The sequence below is a fragment of the Saccopteryx leptura genome, chromosome 3 (genome assembly GCF_036850995.1).
Source record: "Saccopteryx leptura isolate mSacLep1 chromosome 3, mSacLep1_pri_phased_curated, whole genome shotgun sequence".
NCBI lineage: Eukaryota > Metazoa > Chordata > Mammalia > Chiroptera > Emballonuridae > Saccopteryx > Saccopteryx leptura.
This window is the reverse complement of record NC_089505.1, coordinates 61,208,285-61,230,608: the sequence shown is the minus strand read 5'-3', so window position 1 is coordinate 61,230,608 and position 22,324 is coordinate 61,208,285. Positions and strand designations below refer to the sequence as shown.

Sequence of the window (22,324 nt, the reverse complement as noted above, 5' to 3'; positions counted from 1 at the left end):
AAAACTGCTTCTGTACAGTGAGGAGAAACACAACTACACCTCTTTCAGCCTAGACCCAGTTGCATCTCCATTAGTTCCTGTTATTGGTAAAGACGTGCCAATTCCCAGCCACTCATAAACAATGCAGAGTAGCTGAGACACCCCGAGCAGGGCCAGGATCTGACCTCCCAGAAGGCTGTGCTTCTGGAGTTTTCCATGGAGCCACTTTCCCTTGGATCAAACATCATCTCCAAGGAAGAAGAGTATTTTTGATCCTACAACATGGTTGGTGTCACTTGATTTGGCCTGCTTAGTTACCTAACTGCAGAGGAACTGACATTCACCACAAGTATGCTTCGAGACAGGTTTTTCTATGAGAACGAAGAAGGAAGTTTTAACAGCCTCTTTTATTTAGGAGGCCTCACCCTCACACTTCACTTGCAGTCTTTCTAGCTTTGGGTGATGCACTGTTCTCCAGGAAATACTAAAATACACATCAGGTTTTATTTAGTTCCACAAATGGTGAGGTCATTTTTAAATGTGTGGGCACCTGTCTGAACGAGGACACTTGAGTCAAAGCTTTGGTTGTATTGCCAATTATATTCTATTACAAAGAGGACAGGGTCACACTGAACTTATGTGAATAAGTCTGTTGCCATGACAGTAGGAACATCCAGAAGACTTCAAAACTTTTTTGGAAAAAACAGAAAGATCACTGTTGCTACCCACATCGGTGTCTACCTGTCCATTCCCGGTGTCCACTACAGTGTCCAGACACCCTCCACACATCCCCTGGGGAAGGGTCAGAGCTCACAGTCCTGGGAACTCATCACATTCTCCCAACGGTGATCAGTTACTGCCCATCCTGTGAGGGACTTGCTGTCACTTCGTTATATAGATGGTGCAGTCAAGACCAACCGAAGGTGGGATCTGGTGTGGAATGTGACCTTAAGTTATCAATAATGAAAATGTTAGTTCACAATTCTGAATATTTATGGACTCAATGCAAGTCTAAGGACTCTCAACCTTCACAACAACTCTATTAAAATGGTGCAAAGAAATTTATTCAGATTTTAGGAACATGGAGAAGGGCAAGACAGTCACTCATATTTCACATTCAGCTCAACGGGCCAGCTTTCAGTAGAAGACTGGGGGTTGGACACTTCACACTGGTAACTGCCAGCATCCTCCCTGCGGACAGGGTCTATAGTGAGGACTCTGTTGTCTGGGGACAGCTTCATCCTGTCCGTGAGCTTCAGTCTCACAGCATTGAATAACCAGTGGGTGGTGATCCCATTTGTGTAGCAGGTGAACTCCACGGCATCTTTATTCTCTGTGACTGAAGTGTTGCTGGCCAGGAGGGTGGGCACTCTCAAGGGCTCTGCAGAGAAACAGAGGACATGAATGATCGAGAGTGGGCTTGGGACCTGGGGCCACGCAGCTTCCTCAGAGATCTCAGCCATTCAGTTTACACTGAGATCTGTAAAGGTCACCAGAGGATGGTCCTGACCTCTGCAGTGGGACGTTTGTCTTTGTTCAGGTGACAGTGTGGAATGAGAGGGCAGAACCTCCTCTCTGACACCAGATAACCCCAGTGTGACCACAACCTGTTCCCATGGACATCTCCGTGGGGATTGCTTCCCAGGTCGTGTGACTTATAAGTTCATCATCAGGTGGAATTTTTCCTCATAAGCTTGTATTGACTGTTTTCTAGAACTTTCTTTATCTTCACAAAGGATCAGGCCCCACTCTCTATGTAAACTTCATGTATATTGAGGAAGGCAGGCTTACCAATTTGGTCCATCTTTCAGGGCAAGGGAAATTTATACTGAATAAGAAGGCATTTAACTCTTGTTAAATAATTCATTAAGCAACAACAGATCTTAACTACCTAGATATTTCATACTATCTTTATCAAGATACCAATTACTTCGTTTTTGCAGAAATAACAATATCCACTTTAAAATTCATATGGAATTTCAATGTACCTAAATGGTTGTAATGATCTTAAAAAAATGAATGAAATTGGAGATCTTAAATTCCTGGTTTGAAAGCTTACTACAGAGCTAAAGTAACCAAAATAGTGTGACACTGGCATAAAAACTTTATCAAAAAGGACAATCAAATTGTTTGGACAAAGAAGCCAAGACTTTTCACATGAAAAAGGATACTCTCTTCAGCAAATAGTACCGAACAGCAATATCCACCGCAAACTAATGAAGTGGACCATTTAATGATACTACATGCTAGAGTTAGTAACTTGAATCCTAAAAGTAAGACATAAAACTATAAAAATCTTAAAAGAAAATAAAGGGAGAAGAATGATAATATTATATTTGGCAAAGAGTTCTTGAACATGACACTAAAAACACAGGAGGGAAACATGAGATAAATTGGATTTTTTCAAAATGGAAAACTCCTCTCCATCAAAGGACACAATCAACAGAGTGAAATGTGACCTAAAGGTTAAGAGAGACAAATTTAAAACATATACAGAATGAGGGGATAATATCTAGAATATACAAAGAACTCCTACAACTCAACAACAAGACTCAATTCCCAATTTAAAAATGGGCAAAACACTTGCAAAGACATTTTATTAAAGGACATATACATGGCCAATAAGGACATGAGAAGATGCTCAACATCACTGTCATTAGAAAAATGTAAAGCAAAGCTCTCGGAGTCAGAACTGTTGCTTGTGATGTTGGGTGTGGGTAACTGCGGTGTCAGGAACAGAGAGAACACTGCCCTGCGTGGCATCTTTGATTCTTTCAAGGATTCCTTCAATCAGAGTTGGCACCTCTCACCTTTCAGCCAACTTGAGTCCTTAAAGGAATAAGGCAGGTCTGTTATCGCAAGACAAATGCACAAGGTCCTGAGCACTAAGAGAACATAGAACCCCAGTGTATGTTTGGGGAAAAGCGCAGACTTTCTCAGGTTGGAAAGACACAGGACTACGAGTCAGAGACCAACTCACACTCCTCCTGGTTCTTCACTGTCTGCTGACTGCCGGCTGACCAGGGGCCATTCCTTCCAGCTTCACAGGCCTCCATCACCCAGTCGAGGTGTATGAGGTGCTATTTTCCATGACACCCTTGAGACTGGGGTTCACGCAGAAATTACACATGGGGACCAAGAGCAAGCCAGTGGTCAGTTGATTACTCAGGCTCGAGGGCCAAGAGGTGGGTCAGGTCCTCCCAGGTGAGTGTGACTGACATGAGCCAGTGAGCCAATAAATGACAGAACAGAGTCCAAGGGATGAGCTAGAAAAGAGCAGTGCCAGGAGGAGCTGACTGTGGCAGAAGAACTGTGTTCTGTCTTTGGGCATAGAGTCATTCTCCCTGTGCTGAGGGCAGGTGAGGACTTGTGCATATGCAGATGGGGGGATGGACCGCAAGGGGGAGATGGACGGGCTGAAATTCTGGTTCTGGTAGTCCCCTTGTGCTTGGTGGTTATGAAATAATAATTTGAAAAAGAGGTAAAATGTTTCAATATGTAAAAATTATTATTAGTACCCCAAAGTCTAAGACTGATTTCAGGAAGGAATGTTTCTCTAGAGAGCAGCAAAGGGTCTGAGACCCAGATATCAGCCCCTGGGTTGACAGGGAGGCTGTCTGTGTGGCCAGAATTCCAAAGACTCTGCTCTAGATTCCAGTCCTCTGCAGAGATTTTTGATTCATTCATTCATTCATTCATTCATTCAATCACCATTTCTTTCTTTCTAATTCATTAAAAGTAACTTGAGTGTTTGTTACATGTTGTCCCTGAGCTGGTTGCAGGTGGAGAGTGGGGAGTGAGAAGCAAAGTCCTTTCCTTTCTGTCCTGTGGGAGTGACACCCAGATATCAAGAAACAAAGAAGAAAGTGATTCAAGTCCAGGGCAGGGAGGTGTGGATCGGCCCCCTGAGGGGGAGGCCTGGGTGCTCCCAGCACTGAGTCTGATTATTACTGCAGGAAATTTGGTTCTGGAATAAAAACAGATTATTTCTCCATTTGCTGTCACTTCCCAGATCAGAATCTCTCCCTGTGAGCTGAGGAGGCCAAAAAGAAATGCTCTGACCAGTGGCTGGTCTAGGGACCCAAAGACACCTGGAGTAAAGGGGGGAGGGGACAGGGCTATGGCTGCAGACAGACATCGAGTGACTCTGCTCAGCTGCTCATGGTCAGGGGACTATGCTTTAGTGACTGCGTTTCCCTGTGCCCCAGTTTCTCCCTGAAGGAGGGTGAATACTCAGTTTCTAGGTTGTCAGTGTATAAACCTGAATATCGGGATAGGGGAGCTGCTCAAGAAGAGGCATCTGTTATTATCGAGTCTGAGAGAGAATCCCCGGGGCTGATTCCTGGTGGATGTGGAGCTGCCAGGAGCACCTGCTTCCCTATTCCAGCCTGGGGATGCTGACTGTCCTCTGGATCATCCTAATTCCCAGAAGTGTTGGTTAATCTAGGGAGCTTTTGCAGCTCTGCTCCCCACACACAGCCTCAGGTGAAGGACCAGAACCTTCACCTGGCCCAGCTTTTTTTTTAATTGAGAGAGATAAAGAGAGAGAGAGAGAGAGAGAGAGAGTCAGAGGCAGACAAGGACAGACAGACAAATAGGGAAAGAGATGAGAAGCATCAATTCTTTGTCTCAACACCTTAGTTGTTTACTGATTGTTTTCTCATATGTGACTTGATCTGGGGGCTTCAGTAGAGTCAGTGACCCCTTGCTCAAGCCAGTGACCTTGGGCTCAAGCCAACGACCTTCGGGTCATGACTATGATCCATGCTCAAGCCAGCGACCCAGTACTCAAACTGGTGAGCCTGCGCTCAGGACGGTGACCTCAGGTTTTGAAGCAGGGTTCTCAGTGTCCCAAGCTAATGCTCTCTCCACCATGCCAGCACCTACTTAGGCGCAGATGTAGCTTTTGAGGCTAAGTACTGGCTGATGATCACATCAGGAGTCTTGTGAGTTGGGCACCCGGGAATCAGTTTATTACAGTCAGCCCTTCCCAGTAAAATTCAAATTGGCACAAAGTCCCCAGAGTCCCTGGAGTCAGGAGCCCTGGGACAGGGGTCTGGGGCCGGGCTGCCTGAACTGAGCTTATTTATTAAAATTCCAGGCATGTACTCAGGCTAGGCACTGATGTAGCTTTGTTACGGTCATGGTCATGGGGAGGGACCCAGGGTGTGGATGAGACTGGTCTCCCTCTGCTGAGTTACTCCAATCAGACTGGCCCTTCTCTCTGCAGTGAATGTCTGCAGGAGTGGAACCCGGGAAGGGGACTCTGATCTTAGGAAGTTTGTCTCCACTGTGTGTGTCCTGCACTAAATGCCCAAACCCAACCTGGGACGTGATGCAGAGAGCGGTAGAGGCAGAGCCCAGGGCTGTCCGTCCTGTGTGTGGAGTAGAATTCTCCCCACCCGACACCCAGAGGTTAGAGAGCAATCACTCACCGTATACAGTGAGCCTTCCAAATCCGATTTCTTTTCTTCCATTCTGAAGGTGGACTACTATGGTGTAGTCTCCTGTGTGCTTCAGGGTGACCCTCTTTATCACTAGGGATCCATCGTTGTTGACTAATATTCGATCGCTGTATATAGGCCATTTTTTATATGTTTTTTTCAGATATTTTGGAAGAGATGCAATAAAGTTACTTTCTTTTTCCCTTTGCCCCCTGTACCACACATAGCTCTCAGCATTGGGAGGCTTATTTTTGATACGCATAATCACATCACTCCCTTCAGCAGCAAATGTTGGCACGATAGCGAGTTGGGCAGAGGTGGGCGGGCTCCAGAAGGTGATGAGTGACACTAGGAGGGAAGAGAGAAATGGAGCAGTATTTAAGTCTGTGCATAGGGATGGAGAGATGTGACCATTGATCCTGAGCAGGTCTCTCAGCCTTGGTGTGTGTCAGAGTGTGTGTGTGTACCATGGTCAAAGTCAGCAGCATGGCTGCCATTATTTTAACACCTATAAACCTGTTATTGTTTCTGTTTTGAATACTCTTCTCTAGTGTCTGTCTGATTCACCCCCTCACTGATCTGCTGGTACTTAGAGAAGGTGGTCAGCAAAGGTGTGTCCCAAGGATCTAAAGATCTTCTGTTTCCAATTTCTGACCTGTCCCTCCTCAGTTTTCTCAATGACACTTGTGAGTGGCTGTCATCAAGTCTAGATATGTCCTTGTCTCTCTTCTTGCCATAGAATGTGAGCTCCATATGGAGGGGCTTGTCCGATCTTGTCCCCCAGTGCCTGCACAGACTGCACATACATGTGGGTGAATGAGGAGTGTTCCCAGGACCCTGCACCTCCTGGGGGTAATTGCCTATTTCTGAAGTTGGTAGGAAGGGCAATGTTTAGTGTTCCTGGTCCAGTTTTCTCTGGTGTCACTCAACATAAATTCTTATAATCATCACCAGCTTCCAAAATTCAATGTTAATGGATGACTAACTAGGTAGTAAATAGCAGTCGAGGTCTTCCGTTCCCTCACCCCTTCCAGATCATGAGATTTTCCTGTAGCTGGGCTCCCTCCCCCATCCTACTCTGCTACCTGTACTGTCCCACAGGTCCAAGCCATCTGTCCCCTCTCAGAGCACTGTCCTCCCTGGGAGACCCCAGCCTGTCTCCTTCTCCCACCACCCGCCCAGCCCAGGGATTGTCTTCTTACCTGCCAGCAGCAGCCCAGGCCAGGGGACAAGTCCTGTGCGGGGAGTGGCTGAGAGAGCCTGCATGGTGTCCACTGCCTGCTCTTCCCTCTCTCTGTGAGAAGAGCTTGAGATCCAGTAAGGCTCGCAAGGACTTCTGTCCAGACTGGTGGGATCTGCTGTCACTCCTTAATGTACCCTGAGCTTCCCCTGGGGCAACATAACTTCCCTGGTCACGTGGGCGGGGGGGCGGGGTCTGTGACCAGATCCCTCCCTCTCCTTCCCCTCATTCCTGGGTCATCCCTGTGCCCTTCCTCCATTTTCTTGTCCCCCTATATTTGGTTCCTTGGGAATTGCTGAGGCCTTGGCGTACGCCTGTGCATGCGCGCGCGCGCGCACACACACACACACACACACGCACACACTCAGACAATGTGCTTGAAAAAGCACCAGGTTCTGCGCTCCCAGAGCCCCTGGTGAGACACAGAGCTGTGTCCCCCCCACCTCTACCTACAGCGCTCTGTTCTTCACATTAACTTTACCTTTCAGAAAGGCCGTTCTGGGGCTACCTTTGGAAATCTTTCGCAAAGATGTCCCGTTTGCTGTGCATTGGGTCACCTGGAAAACTTTGTAAAGATTGTAATGCCCATTTGACACCTTAGAATGCTACTTCAGCTAAGGTGGATGTCCAACCAGAATGAGATTCTAGATGTGGGGGTTGGATAGCCCCTCCCCCTCTCCTGGGCAGTGGGATGGTCTGTAGATCCTGTACATGTAGATTCTGACTCGGCAGGTGTGCGGTGGGCCAGAGACCCTGCCTCTAACAAGCTCTCACGGGAGGTTGATCTTACTGGCCTCTGGAGCACACTGGCAATAGCAGTGCTGATGGGGGCACGTGTCCCCCTGAGAGGATGACACTCTCACCCTAGAATTGGCCTCTGCTGTGTCTTGTTCTTGAGTCTGCCAGCACCACACAGACAGCCCCAGGGGTCCCTACACCGGTGGATTGTTTCTGTGTGTGACACAGAAACCTAGCTGGACACCAGGCTTTCCCCATGTTCTCCTGCTCTGGGGAGGCTGGATTCCCTCCCAGCACGAGGGTCACAGAGATGAATCTGGGGGTGAAAAGAGGTCAAGCTGGGGAGTGAGTGTAGAAAGGACCCTTATTCTGTCCCAGGGTGTCACCAGCCTGGCCTCTGCTTCCAGGGACAGAACCCGGGACCAGGTGTCTCAGAAGGACCTGCAGGTCTTGGTGTGAAGAGAGAGGTGTCTTGTGTGTCCTGGGAAGACAGGACTGTGTTTGGTGGTCAGGTGGCCGGGGGCTCCCTGGTGTTCAGTGGGCGGTTGCAGGGAGACCCTCTCCGTCCTTCCCTATTGGTTGAGCTTGTCCTTGTGACCCCTTCCCACTGGCAGCCTCTACCCTCCGCCTGGGGGGCTTTCCTGTGTCTCCCTGCCTTGCCCAGTGGTGGTGCAGGGCCGGAGGTGGGGAGCAGCACAGGGACCCCTGAGAGAGCAGGTGCTCCTAGGCCCAGTTTAGGTGAGAAAAGTGTAAACGTGTAGAAAGTTTTTATGACTTTACCTGAGTCGTAATGACATCACATGCCAGGTAACAAGTTCTCAAGTCCCGAGGAGAACAGCAGATTTGCAGCTTATTTTATACAATATAATGAAAGACGGATAAAGGGAGTGTATGAAATCCATTAGAAGGTGAGAGAAAGCAAAGCGAAGAAATTTCTAGAATGGGATAAAAGGTGAAGTGGAGAAACAGATACATTTTTACATTGGTGAGTACAGGATAATGAACACTCACAACAGAGATGGTGTGCAGGGAACCAGATGCCCGGGGCTCTGTGGTCTCGTACTCTGTGCCAGGGGCTGATCCTTAGAATGGTCTGGCAAAGAATAGTCCTCTGACCTGTCAAAAGCATGTTATCCAGGTTGCATAAGAACAGGCACAGGGGCCAGTTAGGGTAGAGGGTGACCTTTGCTCCAGAAGCCGTGGGTCTGGGACGTGACTACTTGCCATCACCTGCCCACTGGAATGTTAATGAGACCATCCTGTGGGGGTTCTTTTGGTCACTGAGCTTCTCAGGCCAGCCATGTGGCCTCTGAGCTGGTTGTGTTTAATGCACATCCTCTTTTTCATTCATGTTTCCCGAGAAGGAGCAGGGGGGACAAAACAGGGTTGGTGGAGGGGCCCAGAAGGGCCGTTAGAGCAGGAGATGGAAATCAGGCTCCTTCTTCACCCCCCTAGTCAAAGCCCAGTTCTTGTGTGAATTTCCTTTGTGTTGCCTGTGTGTCTTAGTGCCACTACCTGGAGGTCAGGAAGTTGGCTGCAGCGAATCTCAGGTGCTGCACTAGGGATGGTGACCAGGTTCCAGAGGTGAGAGTTGATCCGGAAGCCTGGACGAGGTGGGCTCTGACCTCCAGGCTGAGAGACCGCTCAGCCCGGCTCCTGTGGGTAGTAGGGCCTGACTCCATCCCAGGGCAGGGTGAGCCCAGTGAGAGCAAACATTGTCCAGAGTTTTGTGAGTGCAGTGTCAGGAGAACTGTTTCTTCAGGGGGATGTGATGTTTCGGGAGAAGCTCTGTGTCCCTGAGGTCTTTAAGGAAGGGCCTGGTGAGTGCTCTCCTGGGGCTTTTGGGAGAGGGGGTTGGCCTGGATGGCTGGTCCCCACAATTCCCCGTGTGTTCCCTTCACAGCAGTGGGCATTGAATCCAAGTCACCTGTGTCCCTGTCTGCTATTGGCTCAAGGCTCCCCCATGGATCCAGGAGTGGAACAGTTCCCCATGGAGAGTCTCAAGGGGACGCTGTGGGTCCCTGGGTTAGAGGAGGAGAGTCCCCTGTTCGATCTGCACTCCCTCTGAGATGGAAGCAAGCACAGATTCGGGTTCTTTGTGTCCCATCCTGCTGAGAAGTTCCCCTTGTTCCCCAGGACTTCAGGGACCATAGGCAGGTGTCCACAGCCCTGGGACTTTGGGATTGGGAGTCATCCTTCATCCCCTGATTCCTCTGAGGTCAGGTGGGCTCCTCCCTGGTGGTAACTGCACCTGCAGTGTAGGACCCAGAGTCTCCGTCAGGTCAGGTCTCTGTGAGAATGAAAGACACAGGCTGCTGCCCAGCCCCGTGGAGACGAGATGTCACTCACAGTGTGGGGTGGGCAGGACTGGGCCTTCAGGGGAATGAAGGCGGGTTTCATACCCCACTGATGAGAGATCCCTGTCCTCTCTCCTGACTGCATGAGAGGGAAAGACCCGGCCCTGGGACATCCCTGGCACAGGGTGGCCTCTTGCCATGTGGACACCAGTGCTTTTGTGTCTATAAATTTGGCCAGATTAATGCATGTAAAGCCAGCAGCCAGGGCCAGGGCCACTATCACACCAGCCTCCACGCCCATGCAGGTTCTCATTGGATTTGGACAGTCGGTAAAGAAACAACGGAGCCACAAACTGGTGGGCCATAGTATTTAATTCTAGCTTGCACTCGGCGGGCAAGTAAAAACACACACTGGGCTCCAGAACCCACTCACATTCAGTGCTCACAAAGCCACTGACTTTTCCGAGTTTCCTAGAATCAAAGGTTTCTAGCTCACCAGCCTTATTCTCCTCAGTTCCCCATCTCCTTCCTTCTCCAGCGTCAAACTGCACAAACTGGCCTCTCACTCAATACTCTGCCATCTTGGCTGCTTCTCCTGGCCACATGGCCTCTTTCTGCTCTCTGCTCTGCTCCCTCTGCTCTCTCATGCTAATCATCCCAGGAACCAAGAGAGCAAGCTCCCGTTCTGCCCCCATTTTATAGTGTAGATTCCAAACCTTTAATCCAATATACAAAATAGGGAAGTCTCTAATACAAAGTCACTTCTCTGAGGCATGATTGGATTGTACCACCCCACATCAAAACGGGTGGGAAAGGCTTAATTCCAAAACCAAGCCCCAGGCTACAGGGATTCTGCCTGCCCACAGAGACACACATTAATATCACCTGGGCAACAGCCTCCACGTGGGCAGCGCCACTTTAACAAAGTGAGCATAATACATTTTATCTGCCCAACAATGCACCAGACAAGTTATTACAATAAAGACAATGAATGTATTCTTCACTCTTAAAGTCTTTCCAGGCCCCCTGGTAACCTCCTCATCCAGTCACTCTCTCACCTCCTTTCTCAGTGCTATGGAAACTCTCATTTTTTATAGTCATTATACATTAGTTTCTATTCTTATTTTTTGTTATTTTGGGAATTTGAATTACATAATAGGTAATTTTGGTGTAGATTGACTTCTTGAATCGACATGATTATTTTGAAATAGCTCTTTCCTTTTTATCCCATGGTTCTATTCCATTGTCAGGATGGCCCAGATTGGTTTACTCACTCATCCATTCCTGGACTTTGTGTTGTTTCTAATTTTGAGTTGTTACAAGTAAACGTGCCATAAACATTTATGCAGAAAATTTTGTTAATTTTTTATTTTTAAAGACGATATAATTATTGATTTTAGAGGCAGGACAGAGAGAGAAAGCTGGCAGGGAGGAACAGGAAGCATCAACTCATAGTTGCTTCGCATAGGTGCCTTGATTGGATAAACCCAGGGTTTCAAACGGGACACCTCAACATTCCAGATCGAAGCTTTATCCACTGCACTACCACTGGTCAGGCTAAAAAGGCTTTTTTTTTTTTTTTAGAAAATTTTTTTATAAATTGATATTTAGTGAGAGGAGAGGAAGGGAGAGAGAGAGTCATGAATTGGCTCCTGTATGTGCCCTGACCAGGGATTGAACCAGCAGCCCCTGTGCTTTTGGTTGATGCTCTAACCAACTAAGCTATAAGCCAGGGTCAGGCTGGAAAGGTCTTTAAAAAAAAGAATTAAGTGCTTGTGAACCCACTACAGACCTAGATAAAAGTTACTTAGAAAGCTGTCACTGGGAGTCTGGATTCTCGGGCGAATTGCCACAGCCCCCACCCACAGGGAAAGGGAAGAAACACCTCCTTCTTCTCATAAAGCCCTGTCTGCCAGAGCCCACCTGTCAGTCAACACAGGAGCAGAAATAGTGACCCCACCTCCCTTCCAGCTTCCTAGTTACACACACGTGCATCTCAGAGGCTGAACTTAATTCACATCTGGATTCTCAAGTACTAGGAATGGAAAACATAGTGTTTAACCTTTCAGACCCTCTGATACAGGAGGGAACACAGGAAAGTTTGGAGTATAGACGTCAAGTGTCAGCAGACAATGCGTGGCATGTCTGAGCCCACAGGCAGCTGTGTGCCTCTGGGTGAGTGACCCCACCTCAAGAATCCTGTTCCCTTGTGTTGTTTCATAGAAAGATATTTGGTGTTCTTTTCTGGTTCTTAGAACAGAGCAACTAAAACTCTTGGAATCTTCTGCATAATGAGGGTGATAAGGGTGTGTTTGTCCTGCTGAGGCAACTCCTGATGGGCCCGTAGATAGTTTGCAGTGAGGGCAGGTCATCAAAAAGACCAAGTCTTGATTAGAATCTTGCTATTTTCGTGGGACATAAAAGTGAGACTAAGAGACATTGATAAAAGTGTGGTGGTTATGGGGGGCGGGGAGGGGGGAGAGGGAGAGGGCAAGGGGGAGGGGGAGGGGCACAAAGAATACTAGCTAGAAGGTGACAGAGGACAATCTGACTTAGGGTGATGGGTTTGCAACATAATTGAACCACAAGATAACCTGGACATGTTATCTTTGAATATCTGTATCCTGATTTATTGATGTTGCCCCATTAAAAAAATAAAATTATGAAATCAAAAAAGAAAAAAAAAAGAATCTTGCTATTTTCAGTTGTCAAAGTAAGAAAATTTGAACTTTGTAGAGAGTTCTTAGGAGTTTATTTGAGCCAAACTGATGACAATAGCCCCACAGCAATATCTCAACTGACTGAGAAAATGGTCCCCAGTAGAGCCCTTTTGCGCCTTATTTTACACATTACAAGTGAAGCTATAGGCCTGAGGGGTCAGCTGAACTCCACTGGCTGTAGTTAAAAAAGGCCAAATAAAGCAAAGCAGGGAGAAATCCCTGGGATTGGATAAAAAAAAAAAAAAAAAAAGACACATTCTTGTTTTACATTGGTGGGAGCAAGATAGTTAGCAGTCAATTAAAATAATAAAAATAACAATGAGGGCTTGTGTGTACTCTAATCTGGTCAGGGAGGGGTCCAAAAAAAAGGAAGTAAGGCTGACAGTGTTAGGTGAGTTATCAATGCTAAAAGGAAATAGAAGGCTCAGTTAAGGAAAGGATCAACATTTGTCAGAGAAGGTACCTGCCCAGGACGTGACAACATACCATTACTTGCTTTTTTTAAATTTTATTTTAGAAAATTAACTTTAACAGGGTGAATGCATCAATAAGAGTACATAGGGTTCAGGTGAACATTTCCATAGCATTTGAACTGTTCATTATGTTGTATACTCATCACCCAAACTCAAATCATTTTCTGTTACCTTATGTTTGTCCTTCACACCCTTTCCCCCCACTACCTCCCTCACATCTCCCTCCCCCATGTGCGCCTCCCCACACACCCTTCCCCTGGTAAGGACTTCACTTTTATCTATGTGCATGAGTCTCAGTTTTATATCCCACCCATGTATGAAATCATACAGTTCTTAGACTTTTCTGATTTACTTATTTCACTTAGTATAATGTTCTCAAGGTCCATCCATGTTGGCCCAAATGTCACTATGTCATCATTTCTTATGGCTGAGTAGTATTCCATTGTATATATGTACCATTTCCTTTATCCAGTCATCTATTGAAGGACACTTTGGTTGTTTCCATGTTTTAGCCACTGTGACTAATATTGTGATGAACATCTGGTTGCATGTGTCTTTACGTACCAATGTTTTCAAGTTTTGGGGGTTGATACCCAGTAGAGGGATTTCTGGGTCAAATGGTAGTTCTTTTTTTTTCTTTATTGAGGAACCACCATGTTCTTTTCATAATAATTGTGCTAATTTGCATCCATCAGCCGTGAATGAGTGTGTTTCTTTTTTCACAGCCTCTCCAGCATTTATTATTACTCATCTTGTTGATAATAGTCAATCTAACAGGTGTGAGGTGGTATCTCATTGTAGTTTTGATTGCATTTCTCAAACAGCTAGTTAAGATGAGCATCTTCTTATATATTTGTTGACCATTTGTATGTCCTCTTGGGAGAAGTGTCTGTTCAGGTCCTTTCCTCATTTTTATAATTGGATTGTTTGCTTGTTTGTTGCTCAGCTTTGTGAGTTTATATATATTTTGGATATTACTGCCTATCAGAGCTATTGTTTGTAAATGTCATCTCCCATTTAGTTGGCTGCCTATTTGTTTTGTCTTTAGTTTCTTTTGCCTTACAGAAGCTTTTTAGTTTGATATAGTCTCATTCATTTATTTTTGCCTTTTCTTTTTTACGTTAGGTGTCAAATTCATAAATTGTTCTCTATGGCCAAGGTTTATGAGTTTAGTACCTCTGTTTTCTTCTATGTAATTTATTGTTTCAAATCTTATATTTAGGTCCTTGATGCATTTTGAATTAATTTTTGTGCAGGGGGATAAACTTTATTTGAGTTTCATTCTTTTGCATGTAGGTTTCCAATTTTCCCAGCGTTATTTATTGAGGAGGCTTTCTTTTCTCCATTGTGTTTTTTTTTTTTTTTTTTTTTTTACTCTGTTTCAAAGATGATTTGTCTATACATATGCGGTTTTATTTCTGGGCTCTTCATTCTGTTCCGTTGTTCTGTATGTCTGTTTTTCTGCCAATACCATGTTGTTTTGATTATTGTGGCTCTATAGTATAATTTGAAGTCAGGTACTGTGATACTTCTGGCTTTGTTATGACTTGCTTTCAGTTAAAACCTTTAGTTTCAGATCATTCTATGCAGACACTTCAGGAATCTGAGTTTATAAGGTGTACCTTACAGGATTCCTCTGAGCTTGTCAGGTTTAGTATGTCATCCTTTTTCATTCACACCTCCCCTTTGGTCATAAATCAATTTCAAGGATGCATTGAAGACCAACCTTTTGGTTAGATAATGTGGTTTCATGAAACTAGGGAGTCTCATTCTAGGAAATCCTAGTGTTAGCGTTTGTCTTGCTGAACAGTAGACCATTGTGGATGGGGCAAGATCATCTATGGCCATACTACTCTGAACACGCCGGATCCCATCTGATCTCAGAAGTAAGCAGGGTTGTGCCTGGTTAGTACTTAGATGGACAGATAGGGCAGAAGTCTATAACCTTAGATAAAAGTCAAGGTCAAGTTTTCTCAAATTTTAAAGCAAATAAATGGGGAACAGTTAGGTCACGAGGACCTTTATTAAGAAAAGCACCCCAGGTCATAAGCTGTCATGATCCAAGTTTTGCCGTCTCTCTCACTTCTTTGTATTTTGTGTACAGTATAACATTTTACTTATAATCTGAGGGCACAACACACATATTTGGTTTTCACAATTGGACCATGAGATAGGTTCCCATTTACAATGGTCCACCCAATTCCTCTTGGAAACATTCAAATGCTGTTATTAATCTCATTTCTGCTAGTTGTGCCATTGGGAACTGCAACCTTAGGTACATTTTGGGGTGATGTTTGTAAGAAAATACTTTTGTAAATTTTAGCTACCATCTAAGAAGTTGAGAGGCCAGGAGGACAGTAGAGTTTCAGAAGTAAATTTCCTGTGGCTCAGCAGCAGGTATAGAGGTCCATCCCACTTCTGCTTCCATTTGAATTAATATAGTTAGTAGTCCTTGTTGGGTTAGGGTGAAAGCACATTCCCATTATTGGGTTCTAGCATTTATGCATAGAATTCCTTTCTCAATATTCCTCTTCCACTAACCTTCTACAGCTTCCCTTGATCTTCTTAGTTACTCCCTTTCTTACTCATTCAAAATTACCCAACTTATTAGGACAAAGTACTTATTTTAAGTTCTCTAAAAACACACACACTTCTCTTTTCTTCGTTTTGCAATAGCTTTCCTTACAAATTTCAAAATGTTACTGGAAACGGGGCCAGGTTTATGGCAGGTTTGTCCAAGCCTGGCCAATAGTGTGGGGTTCTAGACTTTGTTCAGGAAGTATTTCACAACATGAGTCAGGTGGTTTTGAGAGTACATTTATTACAGCTGGAAACAATGAAACAGAGAAAGTCCGAGGGTAGGAGAAGCTGCAGGAGACAGACTGCACAGTGCTGCTTTGGGTTCCTAGAGACCTTATGGAAGGAAATGAGCCAGGGCGGGCTGCTCACATCCCACTGGAGAGCTGAGGAAAGGGGCCTTGGGGACAGGTTTAAGGGGTTAGCCCAAAATGAGCTGCTGCTGCCCACTACACCCCTGGTTGCAAGTCTTGTGGGGACCCTAAGAGTTTAGGAGAAAGAAAATTTACTTAAAAAAGAGATTCAAGTTGGTGAGCCCAAAGGAGAACACCTGCTGACTTTTCTGTCTTGAGGGGTTTTATGTGCTTTTCAAAGGTGGGAAGTTTAGAGGAAGTCTTGTTGGGGATCTCAACAGAACATGCATCAGGTTTTTAGGTGTGCTCCTTCAGGGTCGTGGTCTGCACTGGTTTGGATAGCAGCATGGCAGGTGTTGTAATCCACATGATCTGTGACATGCCAGGGCAGGAAAGGTCACCCTGGGGGCTAGGTGTAGCACCAGTTGTTCATTGCTAGGAGTCCAGGGAGTCCTGCCTTGGTGACCCTCTGTATCTGGCTGTATATTGTTCCACCATTTTGTTTAACTATCTTAGTTTCCCTGTTCCTCTTGCCAAGAAATGTTTCTAGCTTCTTACTGACCTGCCTCAAAAAAAAAAAAAAAAAAAAAGAAACCATTAAAAGGGGATTTTTAGTAATACTAAAATTATTATATAAAATTATACCAATTGTTAGCATCTGGGCTATGCACATAGTGTTTTAGAAAAGCCCAAAGAACAAGTATAATTATTATTATAACCATAATTAGCAGACAAGTAAAAACAATTAAAGGAATTAAGTTCAACATTAAGTTGTAGGGTTACAGGCTTTGGTGATGCCTTGGGAGAGCTGTCTATCTCTGATGTCAGCGGTTTCTCATCTTCAAGAAGTCGTTGGCTGCTGTAGATGAAGACAAGTGTCAAAGACAGGACTATATGTCCATTTGCATTTGGGCTCCTGATAAGTTCTCTCCCAAAGATGTTGAAGACAGTCTTTACTTCATGGCTTTTTCAGTGGCCAATGTGTCATGATTTTAAAAGTCTTCATTTCTTGGGAGTACATTGTGAAATGAATGTCACTAATTTTTAAGTCTTTATGAGCTGATCAATAAATTCTTGATAAAATGCTGAATGAACACTATAAACTGATGAACAAAATAGAAAGAAAGGCAGGAGCACAGATTACAGATGGACAGGTGTCAGAGGGAATGAGGAAAGGGGAACAGGATCAAAAAGTTAAGAGATTAGCCAAGATCATACATACATAACACATACATACAGACAACAGTGTGCCCGTAGACAGAAGAAAAAGGGGAAGGGAGCCAGGGAGAGGGGGCAAAAGGGGAAAATGGGGGTGGCAGGAAACTTTGCATGGGGGACAGGGGCACCGGTGCAGTGTGCAGTGGGTGTTATATTGAGTGCGACACTTGAAACCATGTCAACACAATAAATTAGATATAAAAGTTGAAAAAAGAAAATAGAAAACAGCTCAGTGTTTGGGAATGATGTCAGAGGGAAAGTTGGGGCTAGGGGGTCAGCAAGGGCTAAGAGTCATGGAGAAATGGAGTCAGCAGGGAGGTTATCCCATACAAAAAATATAGAGTTAGCTTCAGCTCTACCAGCCAACCTAGGAAGGGAACAGTAGCACCCCCATTTAGAAGGTTATTATTCTCATCCTCAGAAAACTGGAATGCAAAGAACTGCCCAATATTATTGGTGTGGTTCAACAAGGAGTTAGATGGTTGCACCATGCAGCCATGAATGCTAAATATGGAGAAAAACCCAAATAGTAAGTGAAAACTGTGTCAGTGTGGTCCCAGAGTACTAAAAACTAAACTTTTTAAGACTCAGGAATCCCAGACCCTACCACTCCCCACCTCAGACCAGAGAACAGACTCTTAGGCCACTCTACTCTCAGAGCTAGAAATCTAGGTTTTCAGCCCCCTCCACCCACAGGCCCATGAGCCAGGGCCTCCGGCTCACTCCCTGAATAGCACCAAAATCCTGGCCCCAGACCCGTCATCCTTGGGACCTGGCCTTCAGCTCTCACCTCCTCTGAGACTGATATGACCTTTATAACAATGAGTGGTGTTTTCAGGCATGTGACATTTTCAGACTTTAAACAGGATCCACCCATCTGCACACATGACGAACAATGCAGGTCTCCTGGGACAAGGACAGCTGGGGAACAAAGAGAGTGTTGGGGTGCACAGCTCTTCTCCCAGCTGCAGCCATCCTCCTTGAGCCCAGAGCCTCTGAGTCTCTGGGTTTCCATCTCTCCATATCCTTGGTCACCTGCATCCCTCTGGGCTCTCCTACCTGGATGAGGGAGAGAGTTCAGCCTGAAACTGCCACTCTTCACCTGTTGCACCTGTTATGTAGGAGGAGAAAAGGGCAGAGGAGGCTAAGAGCACTCTGGTGGGCCTCAAGTAGATGGAAGTAGTCTGGAAATTCTGTTTCTTATCTTGCTGCAACCTTTGCTCCCCACTATGAGTGATCTGGGTCCTGCGGGGAGGAAGAGTGACAGCTGGGCTGGGAAAGGGCGGCTCTGAGGGAGACAGGGACCAGCGATTCCTGGATGCTCAGCAGGCGGAGAGTGAGAGCAGGTTCCCTGAGTACAAGAGCCCAGGGCATCTCAGAGATGGATAAGGCTGGAGCCTGAGCCTGGTTCCCCTCCCCCCCCCAGCTCTGTCACCTCTCAGTTCTTTCTCAGCGTCACCTTCAGAGTGGAGCCTGCCCTGATCTCCTGTTTTTTTTTTTCTTTTCCTTTCAGTGAATTTAATTGGGATGACACTGGTTAGGATAATTATATAGGTTTCAGTTATCCAATTTATAACACTTGTCTGTACACCATTTTTGTGGTCATCCAAGCAGAGAAAGCCCAGCAGAGCCCAGAGGGTAGAGCCCATTTTCCATTACTCTGTATCCATGTGCGGACTCTCTTTGGAGCAGGCACAGGGCGTTTGTATGAACAACAAAGAAAGAAACAGAGAAGAACGGGAAGTCTACCCTGATGTGGGTACACCCTGCAGGGAGCTAAGTGGTCACAGGGCATAAAGGCACTGGGCTGGGTATATGCTCAGCTTGGCATCTGTTCATCTACCAGAGCTGGGTCTCAACTCTGCTGCAAATTTTTAAAATTTTTTATTAATTTTAATTTATTGTGTTATCATAGACTCAAGTATTTCACTCAATGTAACTCCATCACCCCCACCGCCTTGTCCCCCATTTCCCACCTTCTGCTCCCCTCTCCCTCACTCCCTCCCCCCCTCCGCTGCCTTTTAAGGAGTCTTTACATTCCACTCACGGTCAAGGTTCTATGACAGAACATCTTTGAAGGATTGTGCATCGACTGCCTTACACAGGAGGTGAAATGTATGTGGATGTAGAACAATGTTGGTGGTTAGGGTCCTCCCCACCCTCTAGGAGGTTGTTGGTCATTTTTCACACATGTAATTTGCTCAGTGCTCCTGCCAATGTTAGTGGTGAGATCTTAGAGAGTTCCTTTCCCAGATGGAGCATCTTTTGAATCTATGGGGAAATTTTCAGACAAGGGACTAAGGAATGAGCAAGTAAGTTACCTGGGTGCCTCTAAATCACATGCAAGTGGGTAAGGTATTCAGATTGTGGACACATTCTCTGACAGTCCTGGAGGCAGAAGGCCACAATGGGCGTCACTGTGCTGGGCCCTGGTGCATGTCTGTTGGACCTGATCTTTTTCAGACTCTCTGGGGATCTGTTTTTTTTTTTCCATTTTCTGGAGGCTGTTCTCTTTCTTGGCTCATTACCCCATCTCATGCACCTTCCCTACCCTGTTCTCATGTTTACACCTGCTCTTTTCATTCTGTCATTTAATCTCTTTCTGCCTCTCTCTCTGTCTCATAAGGACATGTGAGATTTCACCAGGGATGATCCAGAAAATCCAGAGTAGTCTTTCCATCTCAACACCTGTAACTTCATCACACCTGCAAAGTTTCTTTAACCAGGGATGTAACAGTCACAGGTTGTAGGAATAGAACTTGGGATATCTTTAGGGGGGTATGAATATTCCTATCACAGTATTCAGAACACTTCAAGATATCTTCATATTGTAAAAAGCTTTAAAAAACTACCCTGTTGCAGTCCTGGGTACTTGATCAGGGTAAGTGTTGACCCCATAGTTGTAGTCCTCATGGTCCAAGCCCTGGAGGAGTGTCTCATTGTTTCTCACCCCCTCGGACATTTGTGTTGTCTGACATCCTTTCAGACAATCCAGTTTGAAGGTGTGACATTGGAGTGAAAATAGAGGTGGGCACTAGTTCACAGGCTGTTTGGCCAAGATCTGCTCCTGAGGGTTTAAGTGTTGCTCAGGTCAGATCTGTGACTGTGCAAGAAGCCAATACTCCAGTTCTGATGTCATGACAGACACTGAAGCTAACAGACACAGTCCTTACGTCTTTTTAAGATTTAGTCAGGAGCAGACTTAATGATGGGCACACCAGGCACATGCCCTGGACCCTGACTTTTGAAGGGCACCACAAAACACCAACTTTTCAATTTTTTCTAATCTAAAGAGCCCAATATTTCCTTCTGCACTCGGGGCCTCAACCCACCTCAATCTGCCATTGGATTTAGTTATTTTATTTGTTCAAGACAAATTTAGAATTTCTTTTTCTTTTTTTTGGATGTGATAAATAATTAAATTTTGTTTTCAATATTTCTTCTCCTTTTTTTTTTTTTTAAATGAATTTTTACTAATGGTAATGGGATGACATTAATAAATCAGGGTACATATATTCAAAGAAAACATGTCTAGGTTATTTTGTCATTAGATTATGTTGCATACCCCTCGCCCAAAGTCAGATTGTCCTTCGCCATCCTCTATCTAGTTCTCTGTGCCCCTCCCCCTCCCCCTAACTCTCCCCCTGTCCTCCCTCCCCCCACCCCTGGTAACCACCACACTCTTGTCCATGTCTCTTAGTCTCATTTTTATGTTCCACCAATGTATGGAATCATGTAGTTCTTGTTTTTTTCTGATTTACTTATTTCACTCCTTATAATGTTATCAAGATCCCACCATTTTGCTGTAAATGATCTGATGTCATCATTTCTTATGGCTGAGTAGTATTCCATAGTGTATATGTGCCACATCTTCTTTATCCAGTCTTCTATTGAAGGGCTTTTTGGTTGTTTCCATGTCTTGGCCACTGTGAACAGTGCTGCAATGAACATGGGGCTACATGTGTCTTCACGTATCAATGTTTCTGAGGTTTTGGGGTATATACCCAGTAGAGGGATTGCTGGGTCATAAGGTAGTTCTATTTGCAGTTTTTTGAGGAACCACCATACTTTCCTCCATAATGGTTGTACTACTTTACAGTCCCACCAACAGTGAATGAGGGTTCCTTTTTCTCCACAGCCTCTCCAACATTTGCTATTACCCGTCTTGTTGATAATAGCTAATCTAACAGGGGTGAGGTGGTATCTCATTGTAGTTTTGATTTGCATTTCCCTAATAACTAATGAAGCTGAGCATCTTTTCATATATCTGTTGGCCATTTGTATCTCTTCCTGGGAGAAGTGTCTATTCATGTCCTCTTCCCATTTTTTTATTGGATTGTTTGTTTGTTTGTTGTTGAGTTTTATGAGTTCTTTGTAAATTTTGGATATTAGGCCCTTATCTGAGCTGTTGTTTGAAAATATCATTTCCCATTTAGTTGGCTGTCTGTTTATTTTTATATCAGTTTCTCTTGCTGAGCAAAAACTTTTTATTCTGATGTAGTCCCATTCATTTATCTTTGCCTTCACTTCTCTTGCCATTGGAGTCAAGTTCATAAAATGTTCTTTAAAACCCAGGTCCATGAGTTTAGTACCTATGTCTTCTTCTATGTACTTTATTGTTTCAGGTCTTATATTTAGGTCTTTGATCCATTTTGAATTAATTTTAGTACACGGGGACATGCTGTAGTCGAGTTTCATTCTTTTGCATGTGGCTTTCCAGTTTTCCCAACACCATTTGTTGAAGAGGCTTTCTTTTCTCCATTGTGTGCTGTTGGCCCCTTTATCAAAGATTATTTGACCATATATATGTGGTTTTATTTCTGGGCTTTCTATTCTGTTCCATTGGTCTGAGTGTCTATTTTTCTGCCAATACCATGCTGTTTTGATTATCGTGGCCCTATAATATAGTTTAAAGTCAGGTATTGTAATGCCCCCAGCTTCATTCTTTTTCCTTAGGATTGTTTTGGCTATTCGGGGTTTTTTATAGTTCCATATAAATCTGATGATTTTTTGTTCCATTTCTTTAAAAAATCTCATAGGGATTTTGATGGGAATTGCATTAAATTTGTATATTGCTTTGGGTAATATGGCCATTTTGATTATATTTATTCTTCCTATCCAAGAACAAGGAATATTTTTCCATCTCATTGTATCTTTTTCGATTTCCCTTAACAATGCTTTGTAATTTTCATTATATAGGTCCTTTACATTCTTTGTTATGTTTATTCCTAGGTATTTTATTTTTTTTGTTGCAATCGTGAAGGGGATTATTTTTTTGAGTTCGT

At 44.8% G+C, this 22,324-nt stretch overlaps 1 protein-coding gene across 1 annotated transcript; it reads right to left on the bottom strand.

Moving 5' to 3' along the window:
- Positions 1-1,079: 1,079 nt before the first annotated feature.
- LOC136398167 (carcinoembryonic antigen-related cell adhesion molecule 21-like) lies at positions 1,080-6,689 on the bottom strand. The gene is made up of 4 exons (XM_066372549.1): positions 6,626-6,689; positions 5,642-5,771; positions 5,415-5,551; positions 1,080-1,360 (listed from the first exon to the last, which is right to left on the bottom strand). Exons 1-4 carry the CDS (start codon positions 6,687-6,689, stop codon positions 1,080-1,082), a joined length of 612 nt encoding a protein of 203 aa, XP_066228646.1.
- Positions 6,690-22,324: the final 15,635 nt, after the last annotated feature.